Source organism: Azolla caroliniana, unplaced genomic scaffold (assembly GCF_043228905.1).
Source record: "Azolla caroliniana isolate FFs.n. ecotype wild unplaced genomic scaffold, voAzoCaro1.0.p SCAF_7, whole genome shotgun sequence".
Classification (NCBI taxonomy): domain Eukaryota; kingdom Viridiplantae; phylum Streptophyta; class Polypodiopsida; order Salviniales; family Salviniaceae; genus Azolla; species Azolla caroliniana.
In genome coordinates this window covers 17,961,057-17,987,160 of record NW_028230442.1, presented here as the reverse complement: position 1 = coordinate 17,987,160, position 26,104 = coordinate 17,961,057, and the positions used below count along the sequence as shown (strand labels likewise).

Sequence of the window (26,104 nt, the reverse complement as noted above, 5' to 3'; positions counted from 1 at the left end):
TTATGGTAAGTATTGATGACCAAATTTATGATAAGTACAATGATCAAATTTATGGTAAGTATTGATGACCAAATTTATGATAAGTACAATGATCAAATTTATGATAAGTTCAATGATCAAATTTATAATAAGTATGATGACCAAATTTATAATAAGTATAATGAACAAATTTATGATTTTCTCACACATATTTATAATAAGTATGACAATCAACATCTGTCAAAAATGGTTTCCTTTTGATTTATGATAAACCGATACAGTTTGGTTATAAATTTTCCATAAACGGTTTGGTTTAAACGGCTTCATAAATTTTAAACAGTTAGGGTCAATTTTTATTATGAATAAATCGTGTGGCTTGGTTTGGTTTGGTTTCAAGGTCAAGAAACCGAACCGAACCCAGCCCATTGCTACTTTTACTCCAGAACTTTCTCTAATAAAAATACTCTTAGTGACAAGCATCAGAATATAGGATATAAGTTCACGATAAAACATGGGATGAAAGAAAATCCCACATGCCAACTTCTTATGAAAAGTCCCTTTGTATAGTCAACTTCAAGCTCATATGCAAAAGAACAAAAACATATGCTGACGATACTTTGCTGCCACCGTCCAGTCCACTATATTGGAACAGTAGTATCTTCACAAAGTGCAGAATTTGATCTTTCAGATAAAACTGACAAGCATCATCGCATATGCCAAGAAAATGATGTAAAATAAAGGGAACATTCCGTTTAACAACGAGCCTCTTAATAATAAAGGGAACAAAATATGATGTTCAGAACAGCAACCTGGAAGGCCCAATTTCCAATACATAAAAATTGAAACCCTGCCGATATGAAGATTCTTGCCCAAAGCAGCTAACAAATACCAACCATTAAGATTCTAGCCCAATGTGGCTATACTAGCCATGTGCAAAATGGTAAACATTCTTGTGCAAAGTAGTTACAAGTATTAGAGAAAAGTGAAGAAAAGAAAATGGAAGATCGATGATGTTCCTCTGATGATTTCAAAATATAGACGGCCAGTGTTACGATCCACCATAAAGATTTCTCCTCTCGGCTGCCCTGTCTCTATAGCCAGATTGAGTCGGGGCTGCTGGAGCCTCAGTAAATCTTCGCCTACCACCTCCTGGGAACGATGATGTGGAATCTCCTTTTGGATCCCTGGCTTCACTGAACCCTACATTTATCGATAGCGTAGTGTTGTTGATCATCTTGAATGAGTTCTCTACTGATTTCAAATCCCCTGTTCCTTGTCCTATTGAATGCATTGAGAGCATAGGTCCATCTTTCGAATGTATTACACCTTCAAATTTCTTCGGGATCGTCACTATGCCACCACCACTAGTAGGTCCATCTCTTGAATGTATAACACCTTCCAACTTGGGTGTTGCTGCAACTCCGCTAGTTTTAGCTGAGACATTGTATGCGGTTTCGCCCAGAAGACGAGATTCTTCTGCCAGCGATCCTTTACTCAAAGTCTGTTTTCGATGTATGACTCCCTGAATCTTCTTTGGGATCGTTGCTGTTGCCGAGGCAGATGAAGCTCCGATACCAGAAACTGATTTGGCCAGTGCACTTTTCTCTTGATTCTCATTTACCAGAGCATTCCTTTTCAGATTCTCAATGGCAGGAGAGACTTTCAGCAGGACCGGGCTTTGGACAGTTACAGCTTGAACACCGCCCTCTTGCTTTTGGTTCCATATAGAAGAGACCCCACTGATCTTGGTTTTGCTTTTACGACCTTTCTCTTTCTTCTGGATGACTCCTACCTTAGTACTGCTATCTTGTTCTACATGTATAGTTGAGGGCGGAGCTGAGATTACTGCTTTCCGGACAGTGGTCGCATCTTTAGACTTCACTGTTGCATTAGCTACCACAGTCGCTTTTTGGGTCGACTTTTGATGATTTGGAGGCTGTGCTGAAGACGATGAATTTGCAGTTACACTTTCTCCTTCTTTCAAGACATAAGGCTCGTATTGTTGTGTCTCTTGATTGTACGTGTACCAAATGCCATGGTTTCCATCATAGTACAAGCCTTTACAAGAAAAACAGCACCAAATATAAATAAAAGAGTGCATATTTAGAACATATTGAGCACAATTCAAGTTTAACTATGTAAGCATTTAAAGCTTACCTCGGTGACCATCATAGTAGAACCCAGATACAGCATCATAATAATAGCCTGATGCTTCATCCCAAACAAAACCTGCTTGTGGAGCAGGATCACTATTTGCTGAAATTCCATCATTCTGTTGCACTTCATCAGGATTGTACTCTTTCGGAGCCCAACCTGCTGGATCATACTGTCAAGAAAGCAAAATATTTTGATACCATTTGAAGTTCAGTTTTTTTTGTTTCTCAAGAATTTTTTGCGAAAAATATTATTATTTATTTAGCACTTATATCAGTCTTTCTTTCATGTTTTGACCAACTAATATCAATGTATATAACAAGGGAATTTAATGTACTATTTCATTCTAGCATAACCCAACGGATCATGAAAAACCTGTTGTGCAAATCCAGCAGCTTCAATTGCAGCAGCAGCAAGACTGTTGTTGGAATGAGCACTGGAAGAAGAGCCCGGGCCATTCGTACTCTTCGCATAAGCTACCCTTAATGGATGCCCATTCTTATCAAGCATGGTACCGTTGGTTGCTTCTAAAGCTTTCGTTGCATCCTCCACCTTAAAAGCATAAGAGGCATCCATCACAAAATATCAGAAGTCCATTCCACAGATTTTTTTTGCAACAGCCTCTCTTCAATGCCTTGTATTCTCGGCCACTCCTTAGTAAGGAGCATCATCATAAACCATACCGAATGGAAGTGCACAAACGCAAAACCCTTTGAAACATGCGTGAATTTATCCCGAACAAGCCTTAAATCCTGCAGAACACCATTGACTTATAAACCCCAACATTATCATGAACAAATACAAAACGTTCTTAGTTCCCTTGGTCAGAAATAGTTAGCTAGCACCTTAATAGGAGCATGTTTGGAGAATTCATAACGCAGTATCTCTTCGTGGACATCTTCATCTAACCCTCGAATGACCAACACATGTGTACGCCCTAACAAATACAAGGTTTCTGGTGAGTAAATCAATGATAATACGAACATGAACATTATAATAGAAATCACAGAGAAACACAAACATTAGAACATAGTCTTTACCTGCTTCATGCCCTTTCCTCCCTGATGCAGATGTAATCACTGAAGAAACATCCGCATCGGGTGCATCATCTGAGCGTGCTTCATTACACTGTCAATGGTAGATCACAGATTCAACCATGTAAGCATCTGTTAACGCACTATAAATTAAAGTATCTATGGTTCACATACAGGTAAACTTCTTTCACAAATAGCCAAATTCTTGAACATAGTTATTTATCCCTTCTACAAACTTCTATACATAGCTTTATGCATAGTTCAGGCTCATATAATTCACTTTGTGGATGAACAAACAAGAGGAGAGAGATAAAAGTGGCAGACAAATATCGTAAGAGTCATGAAACTATTTGGGTTGTAGGTTAGTTAGAGATGAAACCTATACTCTCATTAAGAGGGAAATAGTCTAGGCTTGCAAATAAAGTATGTGGCTAACTGCTATGTTATCTAGTATTCTGTTTGAAATTGTGGGAGTGTTAATGACCTACAAGAAATAAGTATTGGATCACTATGCTTTACAGACAATTTGTGTGCTATTTGTGATAGATCTAACTCTATTGTCATCATAAATAAAATCAAAGTATAATCTTGTGTTCTAGAAACCTTTTCATTTGGTAAGCAAAATTTTCAAAAAACTTTTACCGCAACTACTGTAGTGCAAAGCATAGACTTGATGATTGGGAATCCCGGAGTAGGCTAAAGTTTGTGTAAAATATCATAATACCATTTGAACAAATTAGAGGTTTAGCATAATCCTTCTTCAGCATACACATGCACACACACACACACATATATCATTCTCACTCATGGTAAGCAGGCATGCACATATAACAAACTTGTTTTAGAGCATAGTTCCCACCAATAATCATCTATTAAAAATCTACAAAACCAACTACAACTACCGCACCATACAGATATGTCTTGTAACAGTGCAAGAAATCACAAGTATTCCATACTCTGTTCATATATATTTTGCACATGCAAGTGACCAAAATTACTCCATAGTTTATTCATATATAACTCAGTTCATATTATATATAGATAGATAGATAAATTGAGCATTTTGACACAGATCCAGATCCCCTTAAAAAGACAAATAGTGTACATTTTATTTTCCAACAATACCTGAAAGCATGACATACGACGTGCAAAGTTCACACAGCCACACACAGTGCACATCCAATCAACTGTGGACGCACCAGCACCTGAATCAGCATGAGAACCCCCAGTTGGCTTGCTACTGAAACATGTTACAGAATTTCAGAACCCTTCTATAGCTTTTGAAAAGGATACAACCAAAACAGGGACAAACATTCCCATCTACCCTATTTGCTTTACGCTACAAAATTACATTATCCACACTAACAGACCTTCGCACACGTTTTTATGGACACGTAAAAAATCCAGCATCCAACCAAATGAATTCCCTACCCATCAAATTTTTACATATGTTTTAATTCCCAATGGAATGTTTGGTTAGAACTTCCCAAATAAGTTTTTTCATTCATTCTATCTTCCAAATCAATTGATATAAAAATATCTAACATGTTCTTCAATGTTAACTTAACATTCGGCCAACAACCTATGCATCAGATTGCAGAATTTTTAAAGACTTGATAAACGCTTTGAGTTTCTAGATATTTTTACATAGACTTATAGTTAAGATAGAATCACTCATGGAAAGTATAAAATATAGAATTTCATTAGGATAAAACAGAGTTGTAGGCTTCTAAACTTAGCTTGATCAAAACCAAGGTTTTCATGGATAAAAATAACATAAAACTCTCCGATCACAATTTGAACATTCAGGAAATTAATTTCCGAAAGGTTACTTCAATACCTGTACTCGAAGAATAGCCGGCGTCCATCCACAACCAAACCACTATCGCCTACATCAATCATCATTTTTTGTGCAGCTTCCTGCTTGAAAGATTTTGAAATAAAAGGAAAACAAAAACATAAAGATTAACAGAATGCATAGTATTTTCAATAAGGAAAAATGAGCGTATACACTCATAACTGACCACAGTTGGAAAATCTATGAATGCAAAGCCTCGTGAAGTGCCAGTATTTCTCTCTTTGATCACTCTCACGTGTCTCAAAGGTCCCCACTCTGCCTGCAAAAAAGAACATATCTAAATTGTAAACCAGGATATGACAAGAAACATCCGATGTTTTTTGAGAAGACTTCCAGAAGTCAGAATGCCATCAACGCTTACAAAAAGATTAGATGGAAATTACCAGAGCTTTACAGATATCATCTTCCACAGTTCTTTGTGAGAGACCTTTGACAACAAGTGTAGCTGATGCAGACTAGCAAATATATTACATGAAAAAATGCACACGCCAGTTAGGAATGTAATACAGTTAGTATTGTTTGAAATAAAACCAATCACAACACTTCAAACTATTACCACAGAATAGTCTCGATAACGCTTCTCATCCCTTCTATGCACATCATCGTAGCTTCGATCACGTCTCTCCCTTGTATAACCTCGAGAGGAGGATCGCGATCTCCTCGACCGGTGTTCTAGTCCACGAGAATGTGACCTATCTCTTTTTCTTCCTCTTTCAGGGCTTTCATCTCTATCATTGCTTCTCCTTCTTTCTCTATCCCTTCTTTGTGATTTCCGCCAGCCCCTGTCCCTCTTCTCCTCATCTTGATCTGATTCATATTCATCACCATACCTGGAATGCACATAATCCTTATCCCAGCTCCCCTCCCGACTGCTCTTAAAAGCTGAGCGTTTATGGCCATAATCATCTCCTACAAAACCATGTCTTCCAGACACAAATGGTCTGCCCCCTCTCTCAAATTCATGGTCTCTAAAAGTGTTGGAATCCCTGACATCCCTAAAATCTCTATGGTCATCTTCTGGCTCTCTAATTTCACCATCACTGAGATCATTTGATTCTCTACTATTATCATCATATCCAGCTTTTGCATGCCTTCGTGAACCTCCAACAACACCTAACTCATCATCATATCCACTCCTCGGAGGCTTCCATGCTCCTTCAACTGGAGCGGCCATCTGATATCTCTCTCTTTCGAGAAGCACATCCCTTTGAAATCCTCCACGGTTAAAGCCATTATCTGAGGGATACCCAGGTTCAGTGTAACCCTGTCCAGGATAAGTCCCCCCATGTCTGAAATCCCAATACCATCAAAGGTACCAGTCAACACAATCATGAAAAAATCCCAATGGATAAAAACTTAGCTTGAGTTTTTGACAAACAAAGCTACAAAAATTACTTTATAAAATAAATAATAGTTTTATTCAAACACACATGCAACCTTACCTATAGTCAGGATTGTGTGAATTATCATATCTTCCCAAAGCCTGTGCATCCAAAAGAATAAGTATTAAGTCAGGAAATGGTAAGAAGTGGATGCCCAATAAGCAAATATCCACGAAGTGGCCATGGCCTTGCTTTCTTTTTGCTGTTTAGATGGATGTGAATTTCTTGGATAAAAGTAGAGGTTTCAAACCCCCTGAACCACATGGATTGAAAAAGCACGGATTGACATATGTGTCATACACTTTTATCATCCCATCCAGCTTGATGCAACACAAATCTCCCGCCGTCCATTCCTTCTTTCTGGTTCCACATCGATGCAGACAAAAACACTATATCATGCAAAATGATCCCTCTCCTGAAACAGGATGCACAGAGTTAAGATGTTAAAAATTCAAGGAGATCTAGCATATTCTCTTCTCTTCCTCGACCTTTCTTGGCATTGATATTCATGGTTCCAAACCATATTTAACATCTATATAACCAGTTTCTTGTATGGCTAGTTAAGATTGAAGTATCCAAAGCAATTCCACATCTTGCTTTATGTTGCTTTTCTACATGAAACAATCCCATATCTTTCTTTTATACATGAATAACCTCATATCTTTCTTTGAACATAAACAGGTCTATATCTTTCCTTTGTACGTGAACAATCCCGTCTTTCTTTTGTACATGAGCAATCCCATGTCTTTCTTGTACATGAACAAATTCCTATACCGTAGAAGTAACCTACCTCCGTATGCATATAGATGATGTCGTGCATATCACTAAATAAAGTTGAGAAACATACTATCAGATAGTTGTCATTTTTAGCTAGATCAATACATTAAAATTTTCAACACAGACTGGGATCTCATCTTTCAAAATGGATATGAAGGATTCTGTACCATATTTGCCGTCTATATAACCACCTTTTCCTATGGCCATCAATTTTACATGAACGATTTCATAACTTGTACCAATAGTGATTATCTAACTACGAATATTTTACTGATTCAATAACAATCCCTAACCTTAGCAACCAAATGTTGACTGACTAATTATTTAATCAGAAACAAATTCGACTGTCCATCCATATAACATGGCCAGAAACCAATCAGACGGCAAAAAACCTCTATATATAGAGCTACAGAAGCAACAACTCAGAAACCAGAAATAAACCTAATGAAAAAATCAATCACAATAAAATGTGTGGTGGAGTTAAGCCTGATGAGAAAATCAAAGTCCAGTGAAAAATTGCCCTCACTCATGAGATGAAAAAATTGATGAAGAAGAAAATCTAAACATAAAAAACCCTAATAGCGAAAAGAAACCTAAAGACTCAAAGCAGAACACCTCATTGACAAGCAAAAGAATAAGTAGAGGCAAAAACAAAAGAACCCAAATGAAAGGGAGGTGGAGGGTTTAAAGAATAATAATGATGAGTACGTTTCGTTAAGACTTTGCATAGAAAAAGAGAAAGTTCAGGAAATCTGAGAGAGAGAGAGAGGGAGAGAGAAAGAGAGAGAGCGAGAGATTTACGCAGAGAGAGACGGACGCAAACACAGAGAAAGACAGAAAAAGAGATACGAACACAGAAACAGAGACAAGAACACAGAGAGAGAGCAGATTGAGAAGGGATCTTACCAAAAGCTCTGTTCACAGTCGAAGAAGACGAAGCTTTGCAGCAGCAAACAGAGCAAATCACAGAAGAAGAAGAAGAAGAAGAAACAGACTCTTTCTTTTCCTTTTTCTTTTTCTTTTTCTTTTTCTTTTTCTTTTCCTTTTCCTTTTTTATTTTGTTCTTCTTTTTATTTCTGTTTTTGTTTTCTCTCTTTGTTTTCTTTTTATGTTTTTTTCTTTTTGTTTGTTTATTTCTTTTTTTATTTTCTATTTTTTATTTTTTATTTTTTTTCCAAAATGAAGCTACTTTCCCATTGTTTATTTCTTTATTTTTATGTTTATTGTTTATTTACATATTTTTGTTTTTTTCCTTTTTCCTTTTTCTTTTTTCTTTTTTCTTTTTTACAATTGTTTTTTCTTTTGTTTATCTAATTTAAATTGCATTCTTATTTTCACTAATTCTTAATGTTGTTAATATTAACCATCGGCAAAAGTTCGAACCAAATGTGGCTTAACGGTTTAAACGGTTCGGTTCAGGTTTGGGGTTTTTTTATGGTTCGGTTCGGTTTCAACAATTAAAAACCGCGGTTTAACGGTTTTTTGTTTTTGTTTTTTTTTTAATTTAAAAAAAAATTTTAAAATGTTTTTAAACAATCTTTTCATTTTCGTGCCTTATTCTCACATTTTAGGAAAATCTTTAAATTTTAAATATTGACCTAAGCTGAAATCCGAAACCGTGGTTTTACCGATTTAACGCTTTCGTGGTTCGGTTCGGTTTGGTTCAAGTTTTAAAATAAATTAACGATTCGGTTTGGACCCTCTCGAACCGAACCGTTGTCGATTGTTAGTTGTTATGAAGTTTTGGTTTTTACAATGTGTAAGAGCTTTAGTTCAATTTCTCTTCTTCTTTTCTGTAATTCTTATGGTTTCAACAAATTTATTTTATGATGGCCATAGAACAAAGCAACCAGATCTTCCTCCGATGGCTAATAATCATGGAAGCAGCTATGTATACACAACTATCATCTTCTCGTTGTATATTTCTGAGTCTACTTGGGAAAGCAACACATTCCCTATCACTATCAGGCCAAAAACGACTTTGTCCAGGCTCGTATTCTGGCCCCAAAGTCTGTATAGGGCTTTTGCTTTGTGCGTATATAGGGAAAGAATAAGGTTTTAAAGAGCAATAATAATGCATCGAATTGTTGTTTTCTAGCACAAGTAGGTTGCTCTGCCCCCCAAACAGGTCATGGTTCACAATGATAGAATCATACTTGAGATTGAGATTCCATTTTGCTTGAAATATAAGTCAAAATCGATCCGAATGGTTTTCGATTTCAAATGAGCCCAAGCGATAACTCCACTCAAATCACAAAGTCTCAACACACTATGGATAACCGATTGCATTATTATTGCTCTTTACAAAGTAAGGGGCATGCAAACGATTGATGTTTTGCTACTTCTTACAAATACTTAATAATAGTTGGTTATTGTAGCTAATTGCCTATTGGTGAACAAAATAAGCATAGGTTGAGGGACAGATATGTGCGGAAAAGTATGTGAGGACCTATCGATTATGCTCAACAAACAACATAGAAGGAAGGCAAGAAGATATAGATAGATGATAGACACACGGATGAAGCTTTAATGGAAGCTATCTTTATTTTTGTTTTCTCTCTATTTCTCAGAGACTCAATGTACAAGATGATCAAGTGTTCTTTCTTTACAATGTTAGGCTATCACTTATACACTAAGCCCTTACTCTTTAGATGAGTTCACACTAGGATACAAAGTGGAAGGAGTCGGCCTTTTATGCCAACATTAAACAACAATCTTGGCAAGTAATACTCATTGCTTTTGATTGTTATTCAATTATATAATTGGGCATTAAAATCATTTTGCAAAGATGGAATGGATGATTTGGTCATTTTCAAAAATTGGATGGCTTCTAGGTAAGATTTCAACAAATACGATTTTATAAGTGAGATTTATTGCCAACATAACCAAGCCACAAGTTTCCCAAGACACTCTCTCCTAATATTTTCAAAATTACCATAATACCCATCATTGCTTGAAATTCTCAAACCCTAATCCAAAATCATTGTAGTTATCCCAACCACCACCACCAAACTACTTGACAAAATAAAATCCAAAATTTCAGCCTTATGTATGAGGGTGGCCAAAGAAGAAATTTATTTCTTACAAAATTTATAAAGGAAACTAAGCACATTATATACAAAAATGACTGAACTCAAAACAAAACCTAAAACTAGCACATAAATAAATATAATTGGGGATGCAACCTTTGATGAATGGCAGAAAAAAAGAATATTGCAATCTTGGACAAGTTATGCTTCATAATATGTACAATTGCTTTATATAGGAAAAAATGATGAGGAACATAATTTAACATCCTCGAATCTGAAGTATGTTTCTTAGATTTAAACCTTGCCTCGAGAAAACGGCATTTTCACCCGTTGTTCATCTCTATTCTCTCCTAAAACCACGGACGCCATTTTATTTACAGCCGGGAGCCATGTTACTTGGCACCTTCAAAATCTCGCTTTGGAATCCGCATAAAAAAAAATCCTTCAATACCCATCTCATGGCTTTGCAATTGGCTTTTGATCTTTCCCTCTCTGTCAATGTCATTAAATATATACCACGTGTCATGATAGGCAAACGTGACAAGTAGACACTGTCATATGACGGGTATGGACGCGGAGAAGTAAAAAACATCGGAAGATATATTTATGTGAATCGTTTCTTGAAGAGTGTATGACGCGGCTTGTTTGGATCCCGCTTTTTTGCTTTGCCTTGGGCAGAAAATTGACCTTTGCTGTAAAGGAAAAGCATTGCAAAAAAATATAAATGTTTAGTCTGGGTAAGTGAAAATGAATTGGAACCTTTATAAAGAAATAAAAAACTAAAATTTCTAGGTGAGTGAAATAGATCAAAACCTTATCAAAACTGAAAAAATGGTTATACAAGGATGCAGAGATACGAACTGACCTATATTCCATGTATACCATGCCTCGAGACCCTGACATGGCACTCATCGATCCCATTGAACGCCTCATTGCTAGTTGGGTTATATCATCAACATCTTCTTCTAGTTGTTCAACACCCCCAGCTTCATCTCCAGCATTAAGAACCTGTTTGTTTCATCTTTCTACTGTTAGTGATTACCTTATGTGAATTATACTCTTAACTCTTCCAACAAATGATCTGTTCTTCTATGCAAACTCCAACTCAAGGAATGGTTTCAACGATATAGATCTTTTCATATTAAGGCGTTGCCCCCCGCATAGGAAAAATAATCTTCAATCCAAATATAGTTTCCGAAGACAAAAAAGACTAATAATAATTGAAAAAAAGCTGCCCAAACATTTACTGAAGTGAACATGAAAACAGTTTCCCAAACTCAACTCCAAAAAAATATAATGAACACTTCACTTGCATTTCAGTAGAGTTTTTTTGATTGATTTTACCTTTGTTAGAAGGTCCAACTGTTCGTTAAGGTTAAAATAACTAAGTTCCGAGCCAGAATCAGCAGGAGGTATACCTGTTAGAACCTGGATAGAACAAAAGAAGAGTCTTTACAAACTCTTCCTATTCATAGATGGCGTTAATATATGTTATTGATCCACACAAAAAATTTGCTCAAAACTCACTTTGAAACTATAACCCTGATCAATCAAAAACTGTTGCCTCTTGGTTGAAAAATACATTTCCTGCATAAATATATATTCACATACATAAATAAGAGATTTTGTTTCGATTTGACTATAACTATAAGAGATTCCAAATAACTATAAAAAGTTTAAACAAGATTCGTTTTTTCCTAGGTGTGTTTACTTGTGTATCAGTTGAAACAAGTGAGTAGAAAAATGCATTGAACTCCTCCGCACCTCCAGCCACTCTGTCTTTTGGTTTCCCCTAGAGATAATACAAATTTACAACCTCATTCTTTTTCTATTGATCATGGAAAAGTTTAAATGCTTTTTCTATTGTTTTATACGGCCAAGATATAATTTCATGCTTTACTTTAGCACGCAAAATACGTCCAAGGCGTTGTGCTTCTTGACGTCGTGACCCCGCGTGAGATGAGATCTGGATGATAACATTTGCTTCTGGGATATCTATCGAATTATCTCCAACCTAAAGCAATCAACATCCACTTTAATGTCCAACATTGAATTGGGCATAATTCAGAATTATAAAAGTAAGTGAAAACTAAAGCATTCTTACCTTGGAGAGGAAAACTGTATTGACCTGAGGATTGTGTTTGAATGCATTCAGAATATGGGTTCTCTCTTGGTGACTGTAAAGACGAATTGATTTACGAGATAGGTTAGTCTTGGGACAAAAGAAAGAAAAGTATATTAACATCTTTAAGAGGCAAAAATGGCCTATATTACCAGACAAGTGATTACATATATTAAAATGTTGGTTTCATATAATTAGAAATAAGATCACAAAAACAGAAATAGGTGCAGAGAAGTAGAGACAGGAAACCTGGTAGCACCATATATACATGGCTTCCTCAATTTGGTTGCATATTCTCGCAAAGCAAAAAGATTATCAGAGAATACAATGATTTTGTCTCCTCTTTGTTGCTCATGGAAACGCAAAAGAAATTCACAGGCTCTGAACTTATTTGGGTTCATCACATACAAGCCCTATACAAAATTAAGAGAATGTCCCAGTTAACTAGAAAACCCTGTTATGAACTTGGTGACGTCTGAACAGCAAGCTATATATGTATGTATGTACCTGGCGCCTCCTAGAGTTGTCCTTCTTCAAGTACTCTGCAAAGAATTCTTTTGTCATGGGGCACCAAACTTCAGCACATTGGACATTGGCAATGTACCCATGCTTTACTAAGTCCAACCAATTGGCCTCATACAATTTTGGCCCAATCAGAAAATTCAAATCTGTAATCCGCTCATCTTCTCGTACAAGTGTTGCTGCAATGACCACAAGAAAGAAAATTTTCAAGAAAAAGAGGAAATAGAGAATGCTATATTCGTCACTTCAAGAAGGTTTAAATTATCAATAATAACAAAAAGAATTTTCTGTCCAATGTGAGATTTAATGTACAATATCTGGTAAATAAAGAAACAAAGAGTAATATCAAAATTTGAGCTTCTAATATAAAATCTGAAAGGTTTTACCGGTGAGTCCTAGTTTGCAATGGGACTTGGTCAGACTGATAACCTTACGAAACATGTGTGCAGGAACGACATGCACCTACACAACCAACCTTACAATTCAATATATATTAAAAGAAAATATCTGTAAATGTATTATCTATAGAGCTGATGTATATTTCTCACTTCATCCATCAGAAGCAAGCCCCACTCTCTATTCCGTATGTCTTCGATTATCTTCTCAGACTCCTCGGACCTTTTCCCACCAAAAGCAACCATGTTATAAGTGGCCACAACAACACCAGCATTACCACGAAACCTCTCCTTGCTGTCAGATGTGAAACGACAGATTTGATCATCTCTGACTGTGGACCATAGCTTAAATTGGAAAGCCCATTGATCCACAGAAACAGCATTCGTAGCAAGACAGAGACAACTCTTCTTTATCCTACACGCAGCAGACACCCCAACAAGTGATTTTCCTGCTCCACATGGTAAAACAATGATACCAGACCTTGCACGACCTGTAAAAGGATGAAAATTAAAATTTTCATGCTCACACTTTGTTGAACTTTCATATATACATGCATGTGTATAGCCATCATGCTCAATACTTAGCTTTTCATTCAACTTATATGCATAAATATATGATGTTTCTTTGATGACAAATCCATACCATTTCCAAACATTTTGCTCAGACTTTTCTCTTGATAAGGTCGTGGCTGAGCCTGCGGTTTTAGTTCAATACTCAGATCTGCATTCACCTGATTCAAAGTTTATACTAGTGGATTAATGTTGATCCTGCATAACATAAGTGTGACTGTATGCATTACATCTTTCTTTTCAAGCTTACTGTGTCATTTCTGAAATCATACTCCTCAAGCATTGGATAATTAAGTGCACTAGGTAGGCAGCGTTGTTTCACATGTTCAACCTGCAATATGAAAAATATTAACTTGTGCTACAAAATCAATGTCTAATATGGAAAACCACCAAAATACCCTTATTGCGTATCTCCCAGAATACCCTTAAGTTTCAAAATTTTACCAATATCCAATTGGTAGTCCTTTCAAGAGCTGAAGATTATTATTTGACAACCAAAGGGATGTCCCCATAAATACCCAACAAATTCAGGGTATATCAGTGTTTATCCCTATGCTTTATATTTTATGAAATCATGGTCCTGTAAAAAATGTATATCTCACTTGTGCAGGATCTATTTCAAAGGCATGAATCTCTTTCTCTTCTGTAACTGCAGCAAGATCATCCTCAGAGAGGAATGCTTGATGGGCTCCAGATTCCGTCAGACCTTTGCTCACCCTGAAGCTTGCATCATCTTCAACTCCAGTCTCAACCTATTCAGAAAGCACTTTCAAAATAATATGCCATATCTCTAGCAGGATGGAATCAATATCTGAAATCTGAAATTACCTGATTCGAAATTATTCTTGAGCGAGCCACAATTTCATCTCTAAGCAAGGTTTGCAACACCTGCATGGAGAAATTTAATGCAATTTAAAGCAATGCATAAATCATAATTGATACAACTAACACAATCAAACAAGGAACATGCTTTCTTAGCAACAAAATTATTGACATGTATTATAGGAACTTCAGAGGCAATCAATCACAGGTTGTCATCCTTCAACCATTTGGAGGAAATTACAATAATTCATAGTTGTTATCCATATCTATCATAAATACACCAGAAACAGAACCAATTGGTATATCATCAAGACATGATCAGTATCGAGAGAAAATGAAAAGTACCCTCATAAATAAGACTTTCCCATGACAGATCAGATTGATCAGTTATCAAGAATCACATGTACAAAAATGACAAGACACCCCATAATAAAATGTTTCTCAGCACAAATCATCAGGTTCATATTCAGTCAAGATGTGACTCACGTGTACTGAAATGACAAGGTATTTACCTCAGGAAACGGAGATTCCACAAAATATCTATTCTTCTTCAACACAAGCTTCACTTTTCCATAATTTAACGTTGAAGCACGTATAAAATCCACAATTTCTTGTGAAAGCTTAGTTTTCGACAGCCTGTCTAACACAGTAATCACAGTCTCTGTCTCCAATCCCACAGAAACAGCCGCATACAGAGAATGTGGTGTCAGATTGTACTCATGAAGACTCTCGGGTCTGCATGCACAAAATTATAACAAAGTAAATGATACATGATAGTAGAAACTTCTGAATAAATTCAAAAAACATATTATGGATGAGAATCAACCAATATTAATCACCTGCACACAGGTTCTGCAATAGCAATAAGAAAATCGTAGGCTTGTTTGTAGAGCGGAGAGAAAGTCTCTAGAAATATTCGTCCATCGGCACAAACCCACATCGGCCTATTGAAATGGTCTGCCTTGAGTTCCAACTTGCTGAAGTCTTTTCTCCTTATCTCCTCACCACCTATTAACATAATGACCATTAATTATTGATTGAGATTCACACCTATACAACTAAATTGTGGCACATACGGAAAAAACACTCACCATCTTGTGTATCTTCATCCTGCTCCTCTGTAAAGACCAACATTTCCTCATCTTCATCCTCAATGTCATCCTATATCATAACAAATAAGGTAACATAACTAAAGCTATGTTGAAACCAAAAACACTTTCCAATATATGCATAATCTGAGTCTGATTACAGCATCAATTCCTAACCAACACCTCACCTTAATTACCTCTCCTACATCAATGACAATATCATTAACAAAATCTATGTCGCAAAGAAAACAATCGTTCCTCTACGAGCAACAAAAAAAAGTCCTCCCAATTTGAGTCTGATTAGGATTTCAATGCCTTAGAACCTCTAATCTGAGTTAGATTAGCTAATGCCTTAGAGGCTCTAATCTGAGCTAGATCAGCTTTTAAGTGAATAAGAGAAAAGAGACAGAATCTAATCTTCATTAGCTGTAAACATCAACCTTAGCATGGATAATTTCCCCCTCTCTCTCTCTCTCTGACAAATTAGCTTGACGTTATCTGACCTGGATTAGCTTTAATGTCACTTAAGGAATTATATAAACAAATTTCATACTTTTTTCCTCTTAAGACTGACTTTGAATGCCTCAGCTTCTATCATACCTAAATAGATTTCAGGTCTCTAAAATAATTAAACAAAAGAATCCTCTTTCTAAAATCTGACCTTATTTAGCTCAAAATCTATCTTACACTAATAATCTTTGGTGACTCTTCAGGGATTATAAAAACACATTTCATACCATTTCCCTCTTAATTCTGACCTTGATTATCTGTAATGTCTCTTAAGCAATCATATAAATAGCTTTTTCACTCTCGAACCAAATCCATACAGAACCTCTTGAATCAATAACTCAGACAAAGCCTTCTGTTTTCTTCTCAAATCAATAACCCAAACTGCCAACAGTTTTCCTCTCCAATAAATATTCCACACAACTTTTGTTTTTCCCCTCAAATCAATACCCCAAACAAAACCTTTTTTTCTACTCTCGAATCAATGGCCCAAATAAAATCCTCGTTTTCCCTTTATAATCAATAACCCATACAAAACCTTCTGTTTTTCTCTGAAATCAATAACCCTAAACCTTCAGTTCTCTTCTCAAATAAAAAACCCGGACGCAAAACTTTTTCTGGTTAAATCTTTCTCTACTGAAAAACAATCCTACCTTTCTTCCATGGCGCTTTGGCTTCTTACTTGCTCTCGTTTTGTCGCTGCCTAAAAGATCAAATAGTAAATGAAGAATAAATACAGATTGCTTCATAGAAGGAAGACTTTAGAAAGAGATTGATTGTATATAAATTAATACAAACCAAAGCTAGACATCTTTAATCAACTTCTTTTTGGCGAATTCTCCGAGTTTTTCCCGACAATTTTGCAGCAATTTGATCTTCTTCTTTGCTTACTTCTTTTTCTATTTATTTTTCTAATTAATCTCTCTCTGTCTATGTATATAGAGAGACAGATTGTACGCTTCCCTCTTTCTGCACAGATTACAATATTAAGATTTCATCTGCCCCCGGAAACCCTAGATTTATACAGGTGCGTGACTTGATACCCTAAATTTATACAGACGGGAACATTTGGAACGCCAATTTCATACAGACAGGTAGCTTGAAATGTTAATCATCGCAGAGGCGGGCGGGATAACTACGTGATCTTAGAGACGAGATCGAATGAAGACTTCAAAGAGCAGGAGAATGCGTGACCATCAGGGAGGTAATTAGGGTTTTCCACAGTGAGGGAGGGCTTTGAAGAGCATATATGTATACATAACAGGAGGAAGAGGAGGAGGGGCCTCCGGAGAGAAAGAGACAGAGAATGTAGTATCAGTATGTATGTGTATGTATAGATTGACACATACGTGATATTCGTGATATTCGTGATATTCTCCATTCGTGATATTCACAAAAAATGACCCAAGAATATTATAAAACCATTCGTTTCTCAAAATTACTTTTACATAATATAAAGTACATTAATTAATTCACTAAAAAAAAAGAATTAATAACTGATTAGTTCACTAAAAAAAGTTAATGAACTCACTAATAATTAAATAAATTAGGGTTTTAGCCAAATTTAGGGTTTCTACAAAACCCTAAGTGTGAAGATTGAGAACATCACCACATCCATCGCGCAGAGGATGTAGCAGGAGAGTCCGAGGATGCTGGCCATGAAGAGGAAATGTGGTCGAAATTAGGGTTTTTACTAAAATTAGGGTTTTCAATAGAAACCCCAAATTTCAAGCCAAGAACAAGATGTAGGGGGGACGTGAGGATTTAGGCATCACAAACAGGATGGAGGGGGAGGTGAGGATGCAATTTGTTGTTCATTCGAGAAAAAAAACGATTTTTTTTTTCAAAAAAAGAAGAAAAAAACTAATACTTTTACAACCAATCATATTCATATTTGTTTGCATTCGTGGAGGAGGCCCCTCAAATGCAAATACGTCAATCTATGTGTATATGTATATGTATGTATGTTTGTGTCTATTATACACCAAATCATAAATAGGGTTGGCGAGGGAATCATGGCCAAAGACGGTGCAAGTCGCTCGAAGCATGGCGCGTGTGATCTGCATCGTCCGATTTGGATAAGAAAGAACGCGTTGTCATGGAGAAAACCGTCCCTAGGCGGAATCGGAGAATGATGTGCACGAACCGGCCCTTACACACGGGCACAAGTTTTGTTGTAATATACATATTTAGGTACAAGTCGGCTGATGTGAATATCCTAGGTTGCACGGATTTGATCGGTAGGAAGTCGAGGCATATCTCTGTCCGAAAGGACAAAGAATAAAGATAATGTAACAAGTTGTAACGGCCTCCCTCCTTGGGCTATAAAAGAGAGGGAGAGGAATCGTAAAAGGGATCGTTTTAGTCGAGGACGAAGTGCTGTCGGACTGGGACCGAGCTCTTCTCCTTCGTCTTCCTCTGTATTTGCTTAGTGCAAGTTTTCAAGAGGCCGACTCTGCTCCGCGGAACGCCTGAGTGCTTCTGGCAGAGTCTCCATCTTGCTCCTCTGTGTGCGTGTGCGTAGGCGTAGGAGATTTGTCGCTCACCGGCCTGCCGGTTGTAACCCCTTTTTCATTAGAATATATATACATATACGCATTCGTCTCGTTCCCGTTGTTTCATTCGGTTGCGGTTTCTGTGTATCTGCGTGTGTGTGTGTGGAGGCACGACTGTTGTCTTTCTTGCGCCTACTCCTGATCGGTTATTCCTCGGTCCAAGACCCCCGTGGTCCCACTTCGTTCTATACGCATGCGTGTAACAACACGACAACGTGAAAAAAATCTCTCAGAGGTTGCCCAATTCTGAGTCCTTGGTCGCCCAACCTTGACCGTTGCAGGTTGCCCAACCAAATGTATCATTTCCACCAAAATCTTCAAATAAGTCTAATCTTGAAACTTAAAACTTACAATAACAGATTAAACAGTCACACAATCCAACATAAAAAGTTCCAAAATCAACGAACTTCACCATACTTAAAACTTAGTCTTTACAATAAATAATCATCTTAAAACTTAAAACTTAAAACATAAATCAACTTATAACATACTCGAAACATAAAACTTAAAACATACTTTTAACATAAATCCACTTTAAACATACTTCATTCGTAAACCCAATTGCAATGGTTTGCAAAACTACTCAAGCATGTTTATGGCTCATCTGGAGATGACAACAAGATGCAACCACAATTCTTGCAACAATCAACATTCGAGTCCCTTGATCTAAAGGTCAAGGCATCATAATGCAAGCATCAAATCTTCTCTGTCAGACATATTGGCAACCACCTCCTAGCTTGACTTGCACCTCTTTGCATTTTTCGGGTGTGGGTTTTGGAAGTGTTTGGGGAATTGCCAATAAGATCTTGTGAAATGTCGACTGATGCTCCTCTCTTTGCACCAATTGCTTGCTTTTGCCTTATGGATCCACTATCTTCTTCATTGGTTGGTTTTGATGCACCAACGTGATACACCACCGTTTGTCTTGTTTCTAAAATGGACGCCATACATGCCAAAACTTTTGCATGGTCGAGGAATTGTAACTATTAGAGACATAGACTAATGTAAGCATTAGATAAGGATAGAATATAGATGAATAGATAGATCTAGATAGAGAGGAGAGAGAGAAAGAAGGGAGCCGATCCACCTGACCACCCCCGAGCGAAGGGATCAAGATGGACTTGAGCCTCGATCGGCGTCCCATACCACCGCCATGGCGTCGAGTCGTACCTGGTGTTGGCGCGCTCGCTACAAGAGTTGACCCACCACAAGACAGAGTCTCGACGTAGTCAACCAGATAATCAAATGAGGGTAGCTAGGCCTCTTATTTATAGCGATACCCAAGGCCCCCAGGCAAGTTGACACTTGGCCTAATGGGTTGTCTCAATCCCGAGGATTTAAAAGTAATCCTCCCCTTCTTTACACTCTCGTACCCTCACACTTATCCACGTGTATAGAATACTACGGTAAATTCTCACCACGGGATATTATATGGTCATGCCCGTAACAGTAACCCTTGCTTGAGACATTGAATAACTACCTCGCTCATTTGTAATTTTGACTCCCATTCCTCCATATATGATGCACTAGGGTTTGTCTCCACTTCTATTTCTATGAAATGGTCACTGGGCATATGGGCCACATGGTCTATAAAAGGCAACGACCCACATATATGTGGCATGTGCCTCTCAATACTCATCTGAATGCCGACTATATGCTTACATTTACTCACAGGGTATTGGCAATCACAATATGAGCATTGGACCGATACATTATACCACATAGTGGGTTTTGTCAAGCTCAATATTTTAAACCAATATTGGGCGGGGCTTGTTCACAATATGCACCGTCGCATTATTAGTTTCATACCTCTATAGTATCCTCTCGGCCTCTTTAAGTCTTGTTGTTCGATTTCAAGATCATTACGACAGTGATGTCCACTTGCTCCTTTCCTGTTTTTACTAGTATTTGAAGCATTTTTTGTACATCCAAATTCTCAATATGTAAATATTAAAGGGTTAGCACTACCATAGTCATATGCTATCGTGGATAGCGAGTTTGTTGATGATGCAACTTTATATGTTCAGGCCTCACAATTAAAATTGGCACAAGTGCAAAAGGCTGTGGACAATTTCTCTGATGCATCAAGTAAAGCCTTACTTTTTAAACATGTTGTTAGGAGTTTATTGCTAGGAGAGGAGTTATGGAAAAAGTTATGGATTCGGCATTTACATAAGGTCAAGTCATCAGTAGGTGGTCAATGGAATGATAGTCTTAGATGGTTTTTTAATGCAGATTTTCCATTACCCAAGTCCAATGTTGGATCATTACGTTTCTTTAATGGAATATTTCAGGCATGGGAAAGTCTTCGTCAAGCACTTGTTTTCTTGCCACCAAAAAATTATCCTCGGATGAAGCCGCATGTGTTTTGGGTCTAAGGCCTAGGTTATCTTGGGCTGCAATGGACAATGGTCCGGCCCGTACGGTTGTGGATTGGATAAAGTTTTTGTAGACATCATCACAAGAACAAAAGAATAGGTTGTCTAACTTAAGAGAGGCAAACATAATGGTATCTCAATTGTCCATGGTGTATCAGGTCATAGTGCCAACTTTGTAGTTCGATCATTTTCAGATTTGGTATGGTATGTTCTCAACACTTAATATACTTATAGGAGCTCGGATATATCATCAAAATGGCAGCCTCTATTTTTATGAAGTGTTGGATAATGGTAGGTTGATATTAGTATATGACGAGTCTCCAATTATGTCCGCTACAAAGCAGTTACTAGTGTGAGTAATTGCTAGATTGGATAAAAAATTGTTTATTGACCCTAGTCCCTTAATTGCTAACTATTCATCTCATATTTGGGTTTCACACTCTAGGCGACTTGCTGATCTGCAATGGGATCTAGTGGATTATGGTTGGAAATTGTCCATGCCTAATAATTCCACTAAGGTCCTCCCATTCTTCACATATTTGGTGGCGTTCGGGAGAAACTTTATGTTGAGTCAGACCGAGTCAGTACTTGCTGGAAAAAAGTATTGGGAGGAAGGTAATGTCTCATCTTCTCATATGCTGATGTTTTGGAAACATTTTTGGTCAGCTAAATGTATGAACAAGATATTACATTTTCGTTGGTTGATGATTCATTATGCGTTGCCAGTAGGTGATTTGCTGAGGGGATTTGTGATTGATGGGTCATGCGTTATGTGTGGTTTTGTATGTGAGTCAATGCATCATGTATTTTGGGAATGTGTTGTCACAAAAAAAAAGGTTTCGAATTCTTAGGCTACTAGGTCGTAAGTATAGATCGGGGATTTTCACGTGGGGTGCAGTCTTTTGGGGAAGGTTGGATCAACAAATGACTTTTTATCATCATCATTATTCTTCATAAACATTACATGTCAGAAGTTTACAAGTATAATCTACTTCAAGCTCCTTGCAGGGAATCAAGTTTTTCTCCCAGAGTTACGTCTGGCAGCTTATCTCTTCTTTGGTTTTATGGGTTCTTTGGAAAGTTAGGTGTTCCAAGCTATACAATGATGAAAACATTCACATCATGGATTAGGTAAAGTCTTTTTGGGACTTATTGGTACATACGGTTAAAGGTGATTATGATAGTTATAAGGGTTCTGGACGCACAACTAATAAGAAAAGAATGAGAATTCGTATTATGTTGAATGAAGCCGCAAATGTCAAGTGGAATTACATACCACCTCGTTGGTTGTTCCCGCCACCGCCACCGTCTTTAGTACAAATAACATGACATAACATAGATGAGCGATGTTGTTGTTGTTTGGATAAACGATGTTGTTGTTGTTAGGATAAGTGATGTTGTTGTGGAGAGGAACTTTTTAAACGTCTTTTTTCTTTTTGTTGTCTGTACAGGATGTTAGTGGTAGTCAGCGACATGGCAAGCTGGTCGGTGAGGTGTTGATGTGAACGGAATGAAGAAGATTTTAGGTTTCTTAGGGATTGCAACAAACAGGATCTACTTGTTGTTTTTGTCATGTAGTTATTTGTCTTTACAAGCATATTGCCATGACGAGAGGATGAGTGATGACGGTGTGGGGGATGAGAAAACACTTTATACTCATTTTGGTGTTATTTGTACAAGAATTTGGTGGTGATCAGCGAGATGGTTGGTGTGGACTTAAGAAGCAAATTATTTTGAGGGATAATGATGATTGAAGATGGTGGGGGGGTTGAAGCATATTATCAATCATGAGTAGGTGAGGAAATTGTTTACACTAAATTTTTGTTGTCTACAAAGGATGTTGATGGAAATTGGTGAGATGGCAAGATGATTAGCGAGCTTGAGCTGTTGAATGAACAAGATTTATGTTGATCATTAGGACGAGTGATGTTGGTGTGGTGGATGTTGGTGGTAGTCAACGACATGGCAAGCTGGTCGGTGAGAAGTTATGTGGTCGGAATGAAGAAGATTTTAGGTTTCTTAGGAAATGCAGCAAACAGGATCTACTTGTCGCTGTTGTCATGTAGTTATTTGTCTTTATAACATGTTGCCATGACGAGAGGATGAGTGATGATGGTGTGGGGGCTGAAGCAAATATATGAGGGGATGAGGAAACATTTTATAATAATTTTGCTGCTATTTGTACAGGAATTTGGTGGTAATCGGCGAGATGTTTGATGTGGACTTAAGAAGCAAATTCTTTTGAGGGATAAGGATGAGTGAAGATGGTGTGGGGGTTGAAGCAGATTATCATGAGTAGGTCAGGAAATTATTTACACTAAATTTTGTTGTCTATACAGGATGTTTGATGGAAATCAGTGAGATGGCAAGATGATTGGTGTGCTTGAGCTGTTGAATGAAGAAGATTTATGTTGATCATTAGGACAAGTGATGTTGGTGTGGTGGTAGGATTGAAACATATGGAATTTCTTTGTGGGATAAGGATGAGTGAAGATGGTGTGGTGTGGGGGTCGAAAGATGACTGAAGATAGTGTGGGGATAAGGATGGTCGAAGATGGTGTGAGGTTATGATAAATCGGAAGCCGACATGCCTAATGTGAGAGTATGAAAGTTGTGATAAACCGGACTATTGATGGATTATTCGCTTCTTCTAATAAAGCGGATTGTTGAGGGGTTGTGGAGATGAAGAAATTTCAAAGTGCATGCATATCATGGTAGATTTGTTGTCTACAAATGCAACAATTGTAACAGGTGTTGAAGAACAATAATTTACCAAGTCAATGAAAAACTGGTTTACAACCTACATATCTTCGAGGAGGAAGCATATAGTGTAAAGCAATTATAATATCAAAGACTGGTTGAGTGATTGTCGATGATCTATTGCGGAAGAGCTCGAAGGAAGTGTTGAAGACTAGTCTTCATGTTTATTTGGCATGTACACAAAATAATAGACATTATTTGCTTTATCAATAAGATATGGATATGTATCTTTTGTCCAATAATAATTTACTTCAAATTACCACAAGCTCTCACTATACATGTCAATGTGATAACATCATGAAATAAACCATCTAACTGAATTTGTGTAAAACAATGTAGCACTTTGTTATTTGGCCCAAACTCGGAATATCCTGAAAGCAATGTGTTCCACAAGACTAGATCTCGATTTGGCAATGAATCAAAAATATCTTGTGCCTCTTCTGTAATCTCGATGTGTAATTTTTGGCCTTTTGGCAAGGTTTTCAAGGTGATGCAAGATTTTAGGACGCTTGCATTGTTATCCGTGGGACAATAGGCACGAGGTGTGAATCAAATCTTAAAACGGAGACAAGTAAGGTCAAGTATGAAAAGGAGGATCTAGTTGAGTACTGGTAGTTGAGGAAGGTAATAAAAATACACGCAACCATGAATAAAGGTCAAGGATCAAGAGGAGGCTGTTAAAGCGTGCCAAGAAAAGGGGAGGCTATATAAATCGACAAACAACGAAAGGAAAATAGACATATATGTATATTGTATTTGTCATGGACATATGGCACGATGGAAGGTAGGGATTAAACCCAAGACCTCATAGTCTCCATTGGGCAATCCTACCCACTAAGCTACTAACTTGCATGCATCCTCTATTCCTAGCTTGCATACATCCTCATGCATTCTCTATTCCTAGCATGCATGCATCCTCATGCATACTCTATTTCTAGTGGGCATACATAGACCTACCTTCTTGTATAAATACTCAGGTGCACCTTGATTCTAATAAAGGTGAACGACACCAGTTATGGAATCATAATTTTGAGTTCTTGTTCTTTTTCCTCTCTCCTAGTTCTTATTCTTGTCTTCGTTCCGCTCTAGTATACTTGTCCATCACAATATCGAGTGATTGAAAGATATAATCGGCATACATTACCTTTTGTATCATTTTCTATTCAGCGATTAATACAAATACTATTTGGGTTATCTTTGTATCTATCTCATCTTGAATCTATTTTCTACTTTGTCAAGTTAATCTGTAGGCCGTAAAGTATAACTCGGTTGTGACCGGTTATCGTGTAATGGTTCGGCCCTACTCGGACCTATCTTAGTTCCCTACGCAACCAGATTCCTTGACCTGATTACTCAGTGAGGTAATCGAAGGTGTTTCTCCGAGAGGGAGATAACACAATCTTGGCATGCCTAGTGGGATGTTGTGAGGTCACAACAAACAATGTAGGAGGAAACCCCAGTCTCCATTACGGCGCCCATCCACATCACGCGTTCTCAGATACCATCCTGCCAAGCAGACCCAACCGAGGGCACTTCCGACTCCATGCTCATGCAACAATCGTCACTGGAGATATTTGAGTCGCACCACTCTCCGCCGTCGGCACCAGACACGTAGTCAAACATAGGCTGTAAACTCGTTTCTCCTCATAGTCCCTCGAAGTCAACCAAGACGAATACAACCCCTTTCTTGCATTACCCAAAGATCCAGACTTCAACACCATGTCATATTTGTACAAGCGTTACACGGATGGCCCCGACATTGAATCACACATCCAAACTTTTTTGTCGACCAGGCAAGCCAACCATTCGATGCAGCGTCTCACCATTGATGATGCTGACTCATTGAAAATCACAGAGTTCACACTATCCCTCGATGGACCAACAACACGATGTTATTCCTGCCATGATCTCGGGGAATTTGCGATGTTTCAGGACATTCGTACTTGATTCCTCAAACTTTTCCATAGTGAGATACCTAAGTGAGAACTGGTCCACCAGTTCTACATTATCGCACAAGAACCACATGAAACGGTTTCACAGTTTACGATCCGCATCCAGGATCTCTATCGTCAGCTAGCTCAAGATGTGTCCGCGAATCATCTAAAAGACACATTTCTTGCAGGATTACGGGAGCCTCTTTGCACGACCTTAGCCTTAACCGACTTCTCACAA

General features: G+C 37.5%; 2 protein-coding genes across 2 annotated transcripts; both read right to left on the bottom strand.

Annotated features, from left to right (window-relative positions):
- Nucleotides 1–709: 709 nt before the first annotated feature.
- Nucleotides 710–8,181, bottom strand: LOC147862139 (SUPPRESSOR OF ABI3-5-like). Its single transcript, XM_087322076.1, has 14 exons — nucleotides 8,091–8,181; nucleotides 6,708–6,822; nucleotides 6,468–6,508; nucleotides 5,582–6,314; nucleotides 5,409–5,480; nucleotides 5,192–5,284; nucleotides 5,008–5,087; nucleotides 4,293–4,407; nucleotides 3,174–3,261; nucleotides 2,979–3,070; nucleotides 2,817–2,885; nucleotides 2,509–2,685; nucleotides 2,137–2,305; nucleotides 710–2,037 (listed from the first exon to the last, which is right to left on the bottom strand). Exons 2-14 carry the CDS (start codon nucleotides 6,777–6,779, stop codon nucleotides 1,028–1,030), a joined length of 2,811 nt encoding a protein of 936 aa, XP_087178202.1. The 5' UTR covers nucleotides 6,780–6,822; nucleotides 8,091–8,181; the 3' UTR covers nucleotides 710–1,027.
- A 2,225-nt stretch (nucleotides 8,182–10,406) lies between these two features.
- LOC147862138 (general transcription and DNA repair factor IIH helicase/translocase subunit XPB1-like) lies at nucleotides 10,407–17,507 on the bottom strand. The gene is made up of 20 exons (XM_087322501.1): nucleotides 17,038–17,507; nucleotides 16,893–16,942; nucleotides 15,736–15,805; nucleotides 15,484–15,652; nucleotides 15,157–15,379; nucleotides 14,651–14,710; nucleotides 14,425–14,574; nucleotides 14,073–14,153; nucleotides 13,896–13,983; nucleotides 13,406–13,743; nucleotides 13,244–13,319; nucleotides 12,843–13,036; nucleotides 12,585–12,748; nucleotides 12,318–12,390; nucleotides 12,114–12,227; nucleotides 11,925–12,005; nucleotides 11,741–11,800; nucleotides 11,558–11,641; nucleotides 11,079–11,221; nucleotides 10,407–10,905 (listed from the first exon to the last, which is right to left on the bottom strand). Exons 1-20 carry the CDS (start codon nucleotides 17,048–17,050, stop codon nucleotides 10,818–10,820), a joined length of 2,319 nt encoding a protein of 772 aa, XP_087178627.1. The 5' UTR covers nucleotides 17,051–17,507; the 3' UTR covers nucleotides 10,407–10,817.
- Between the last annotated feature and the right edge of the window lie 8,597 nt (nucleotides 17,508–26,104).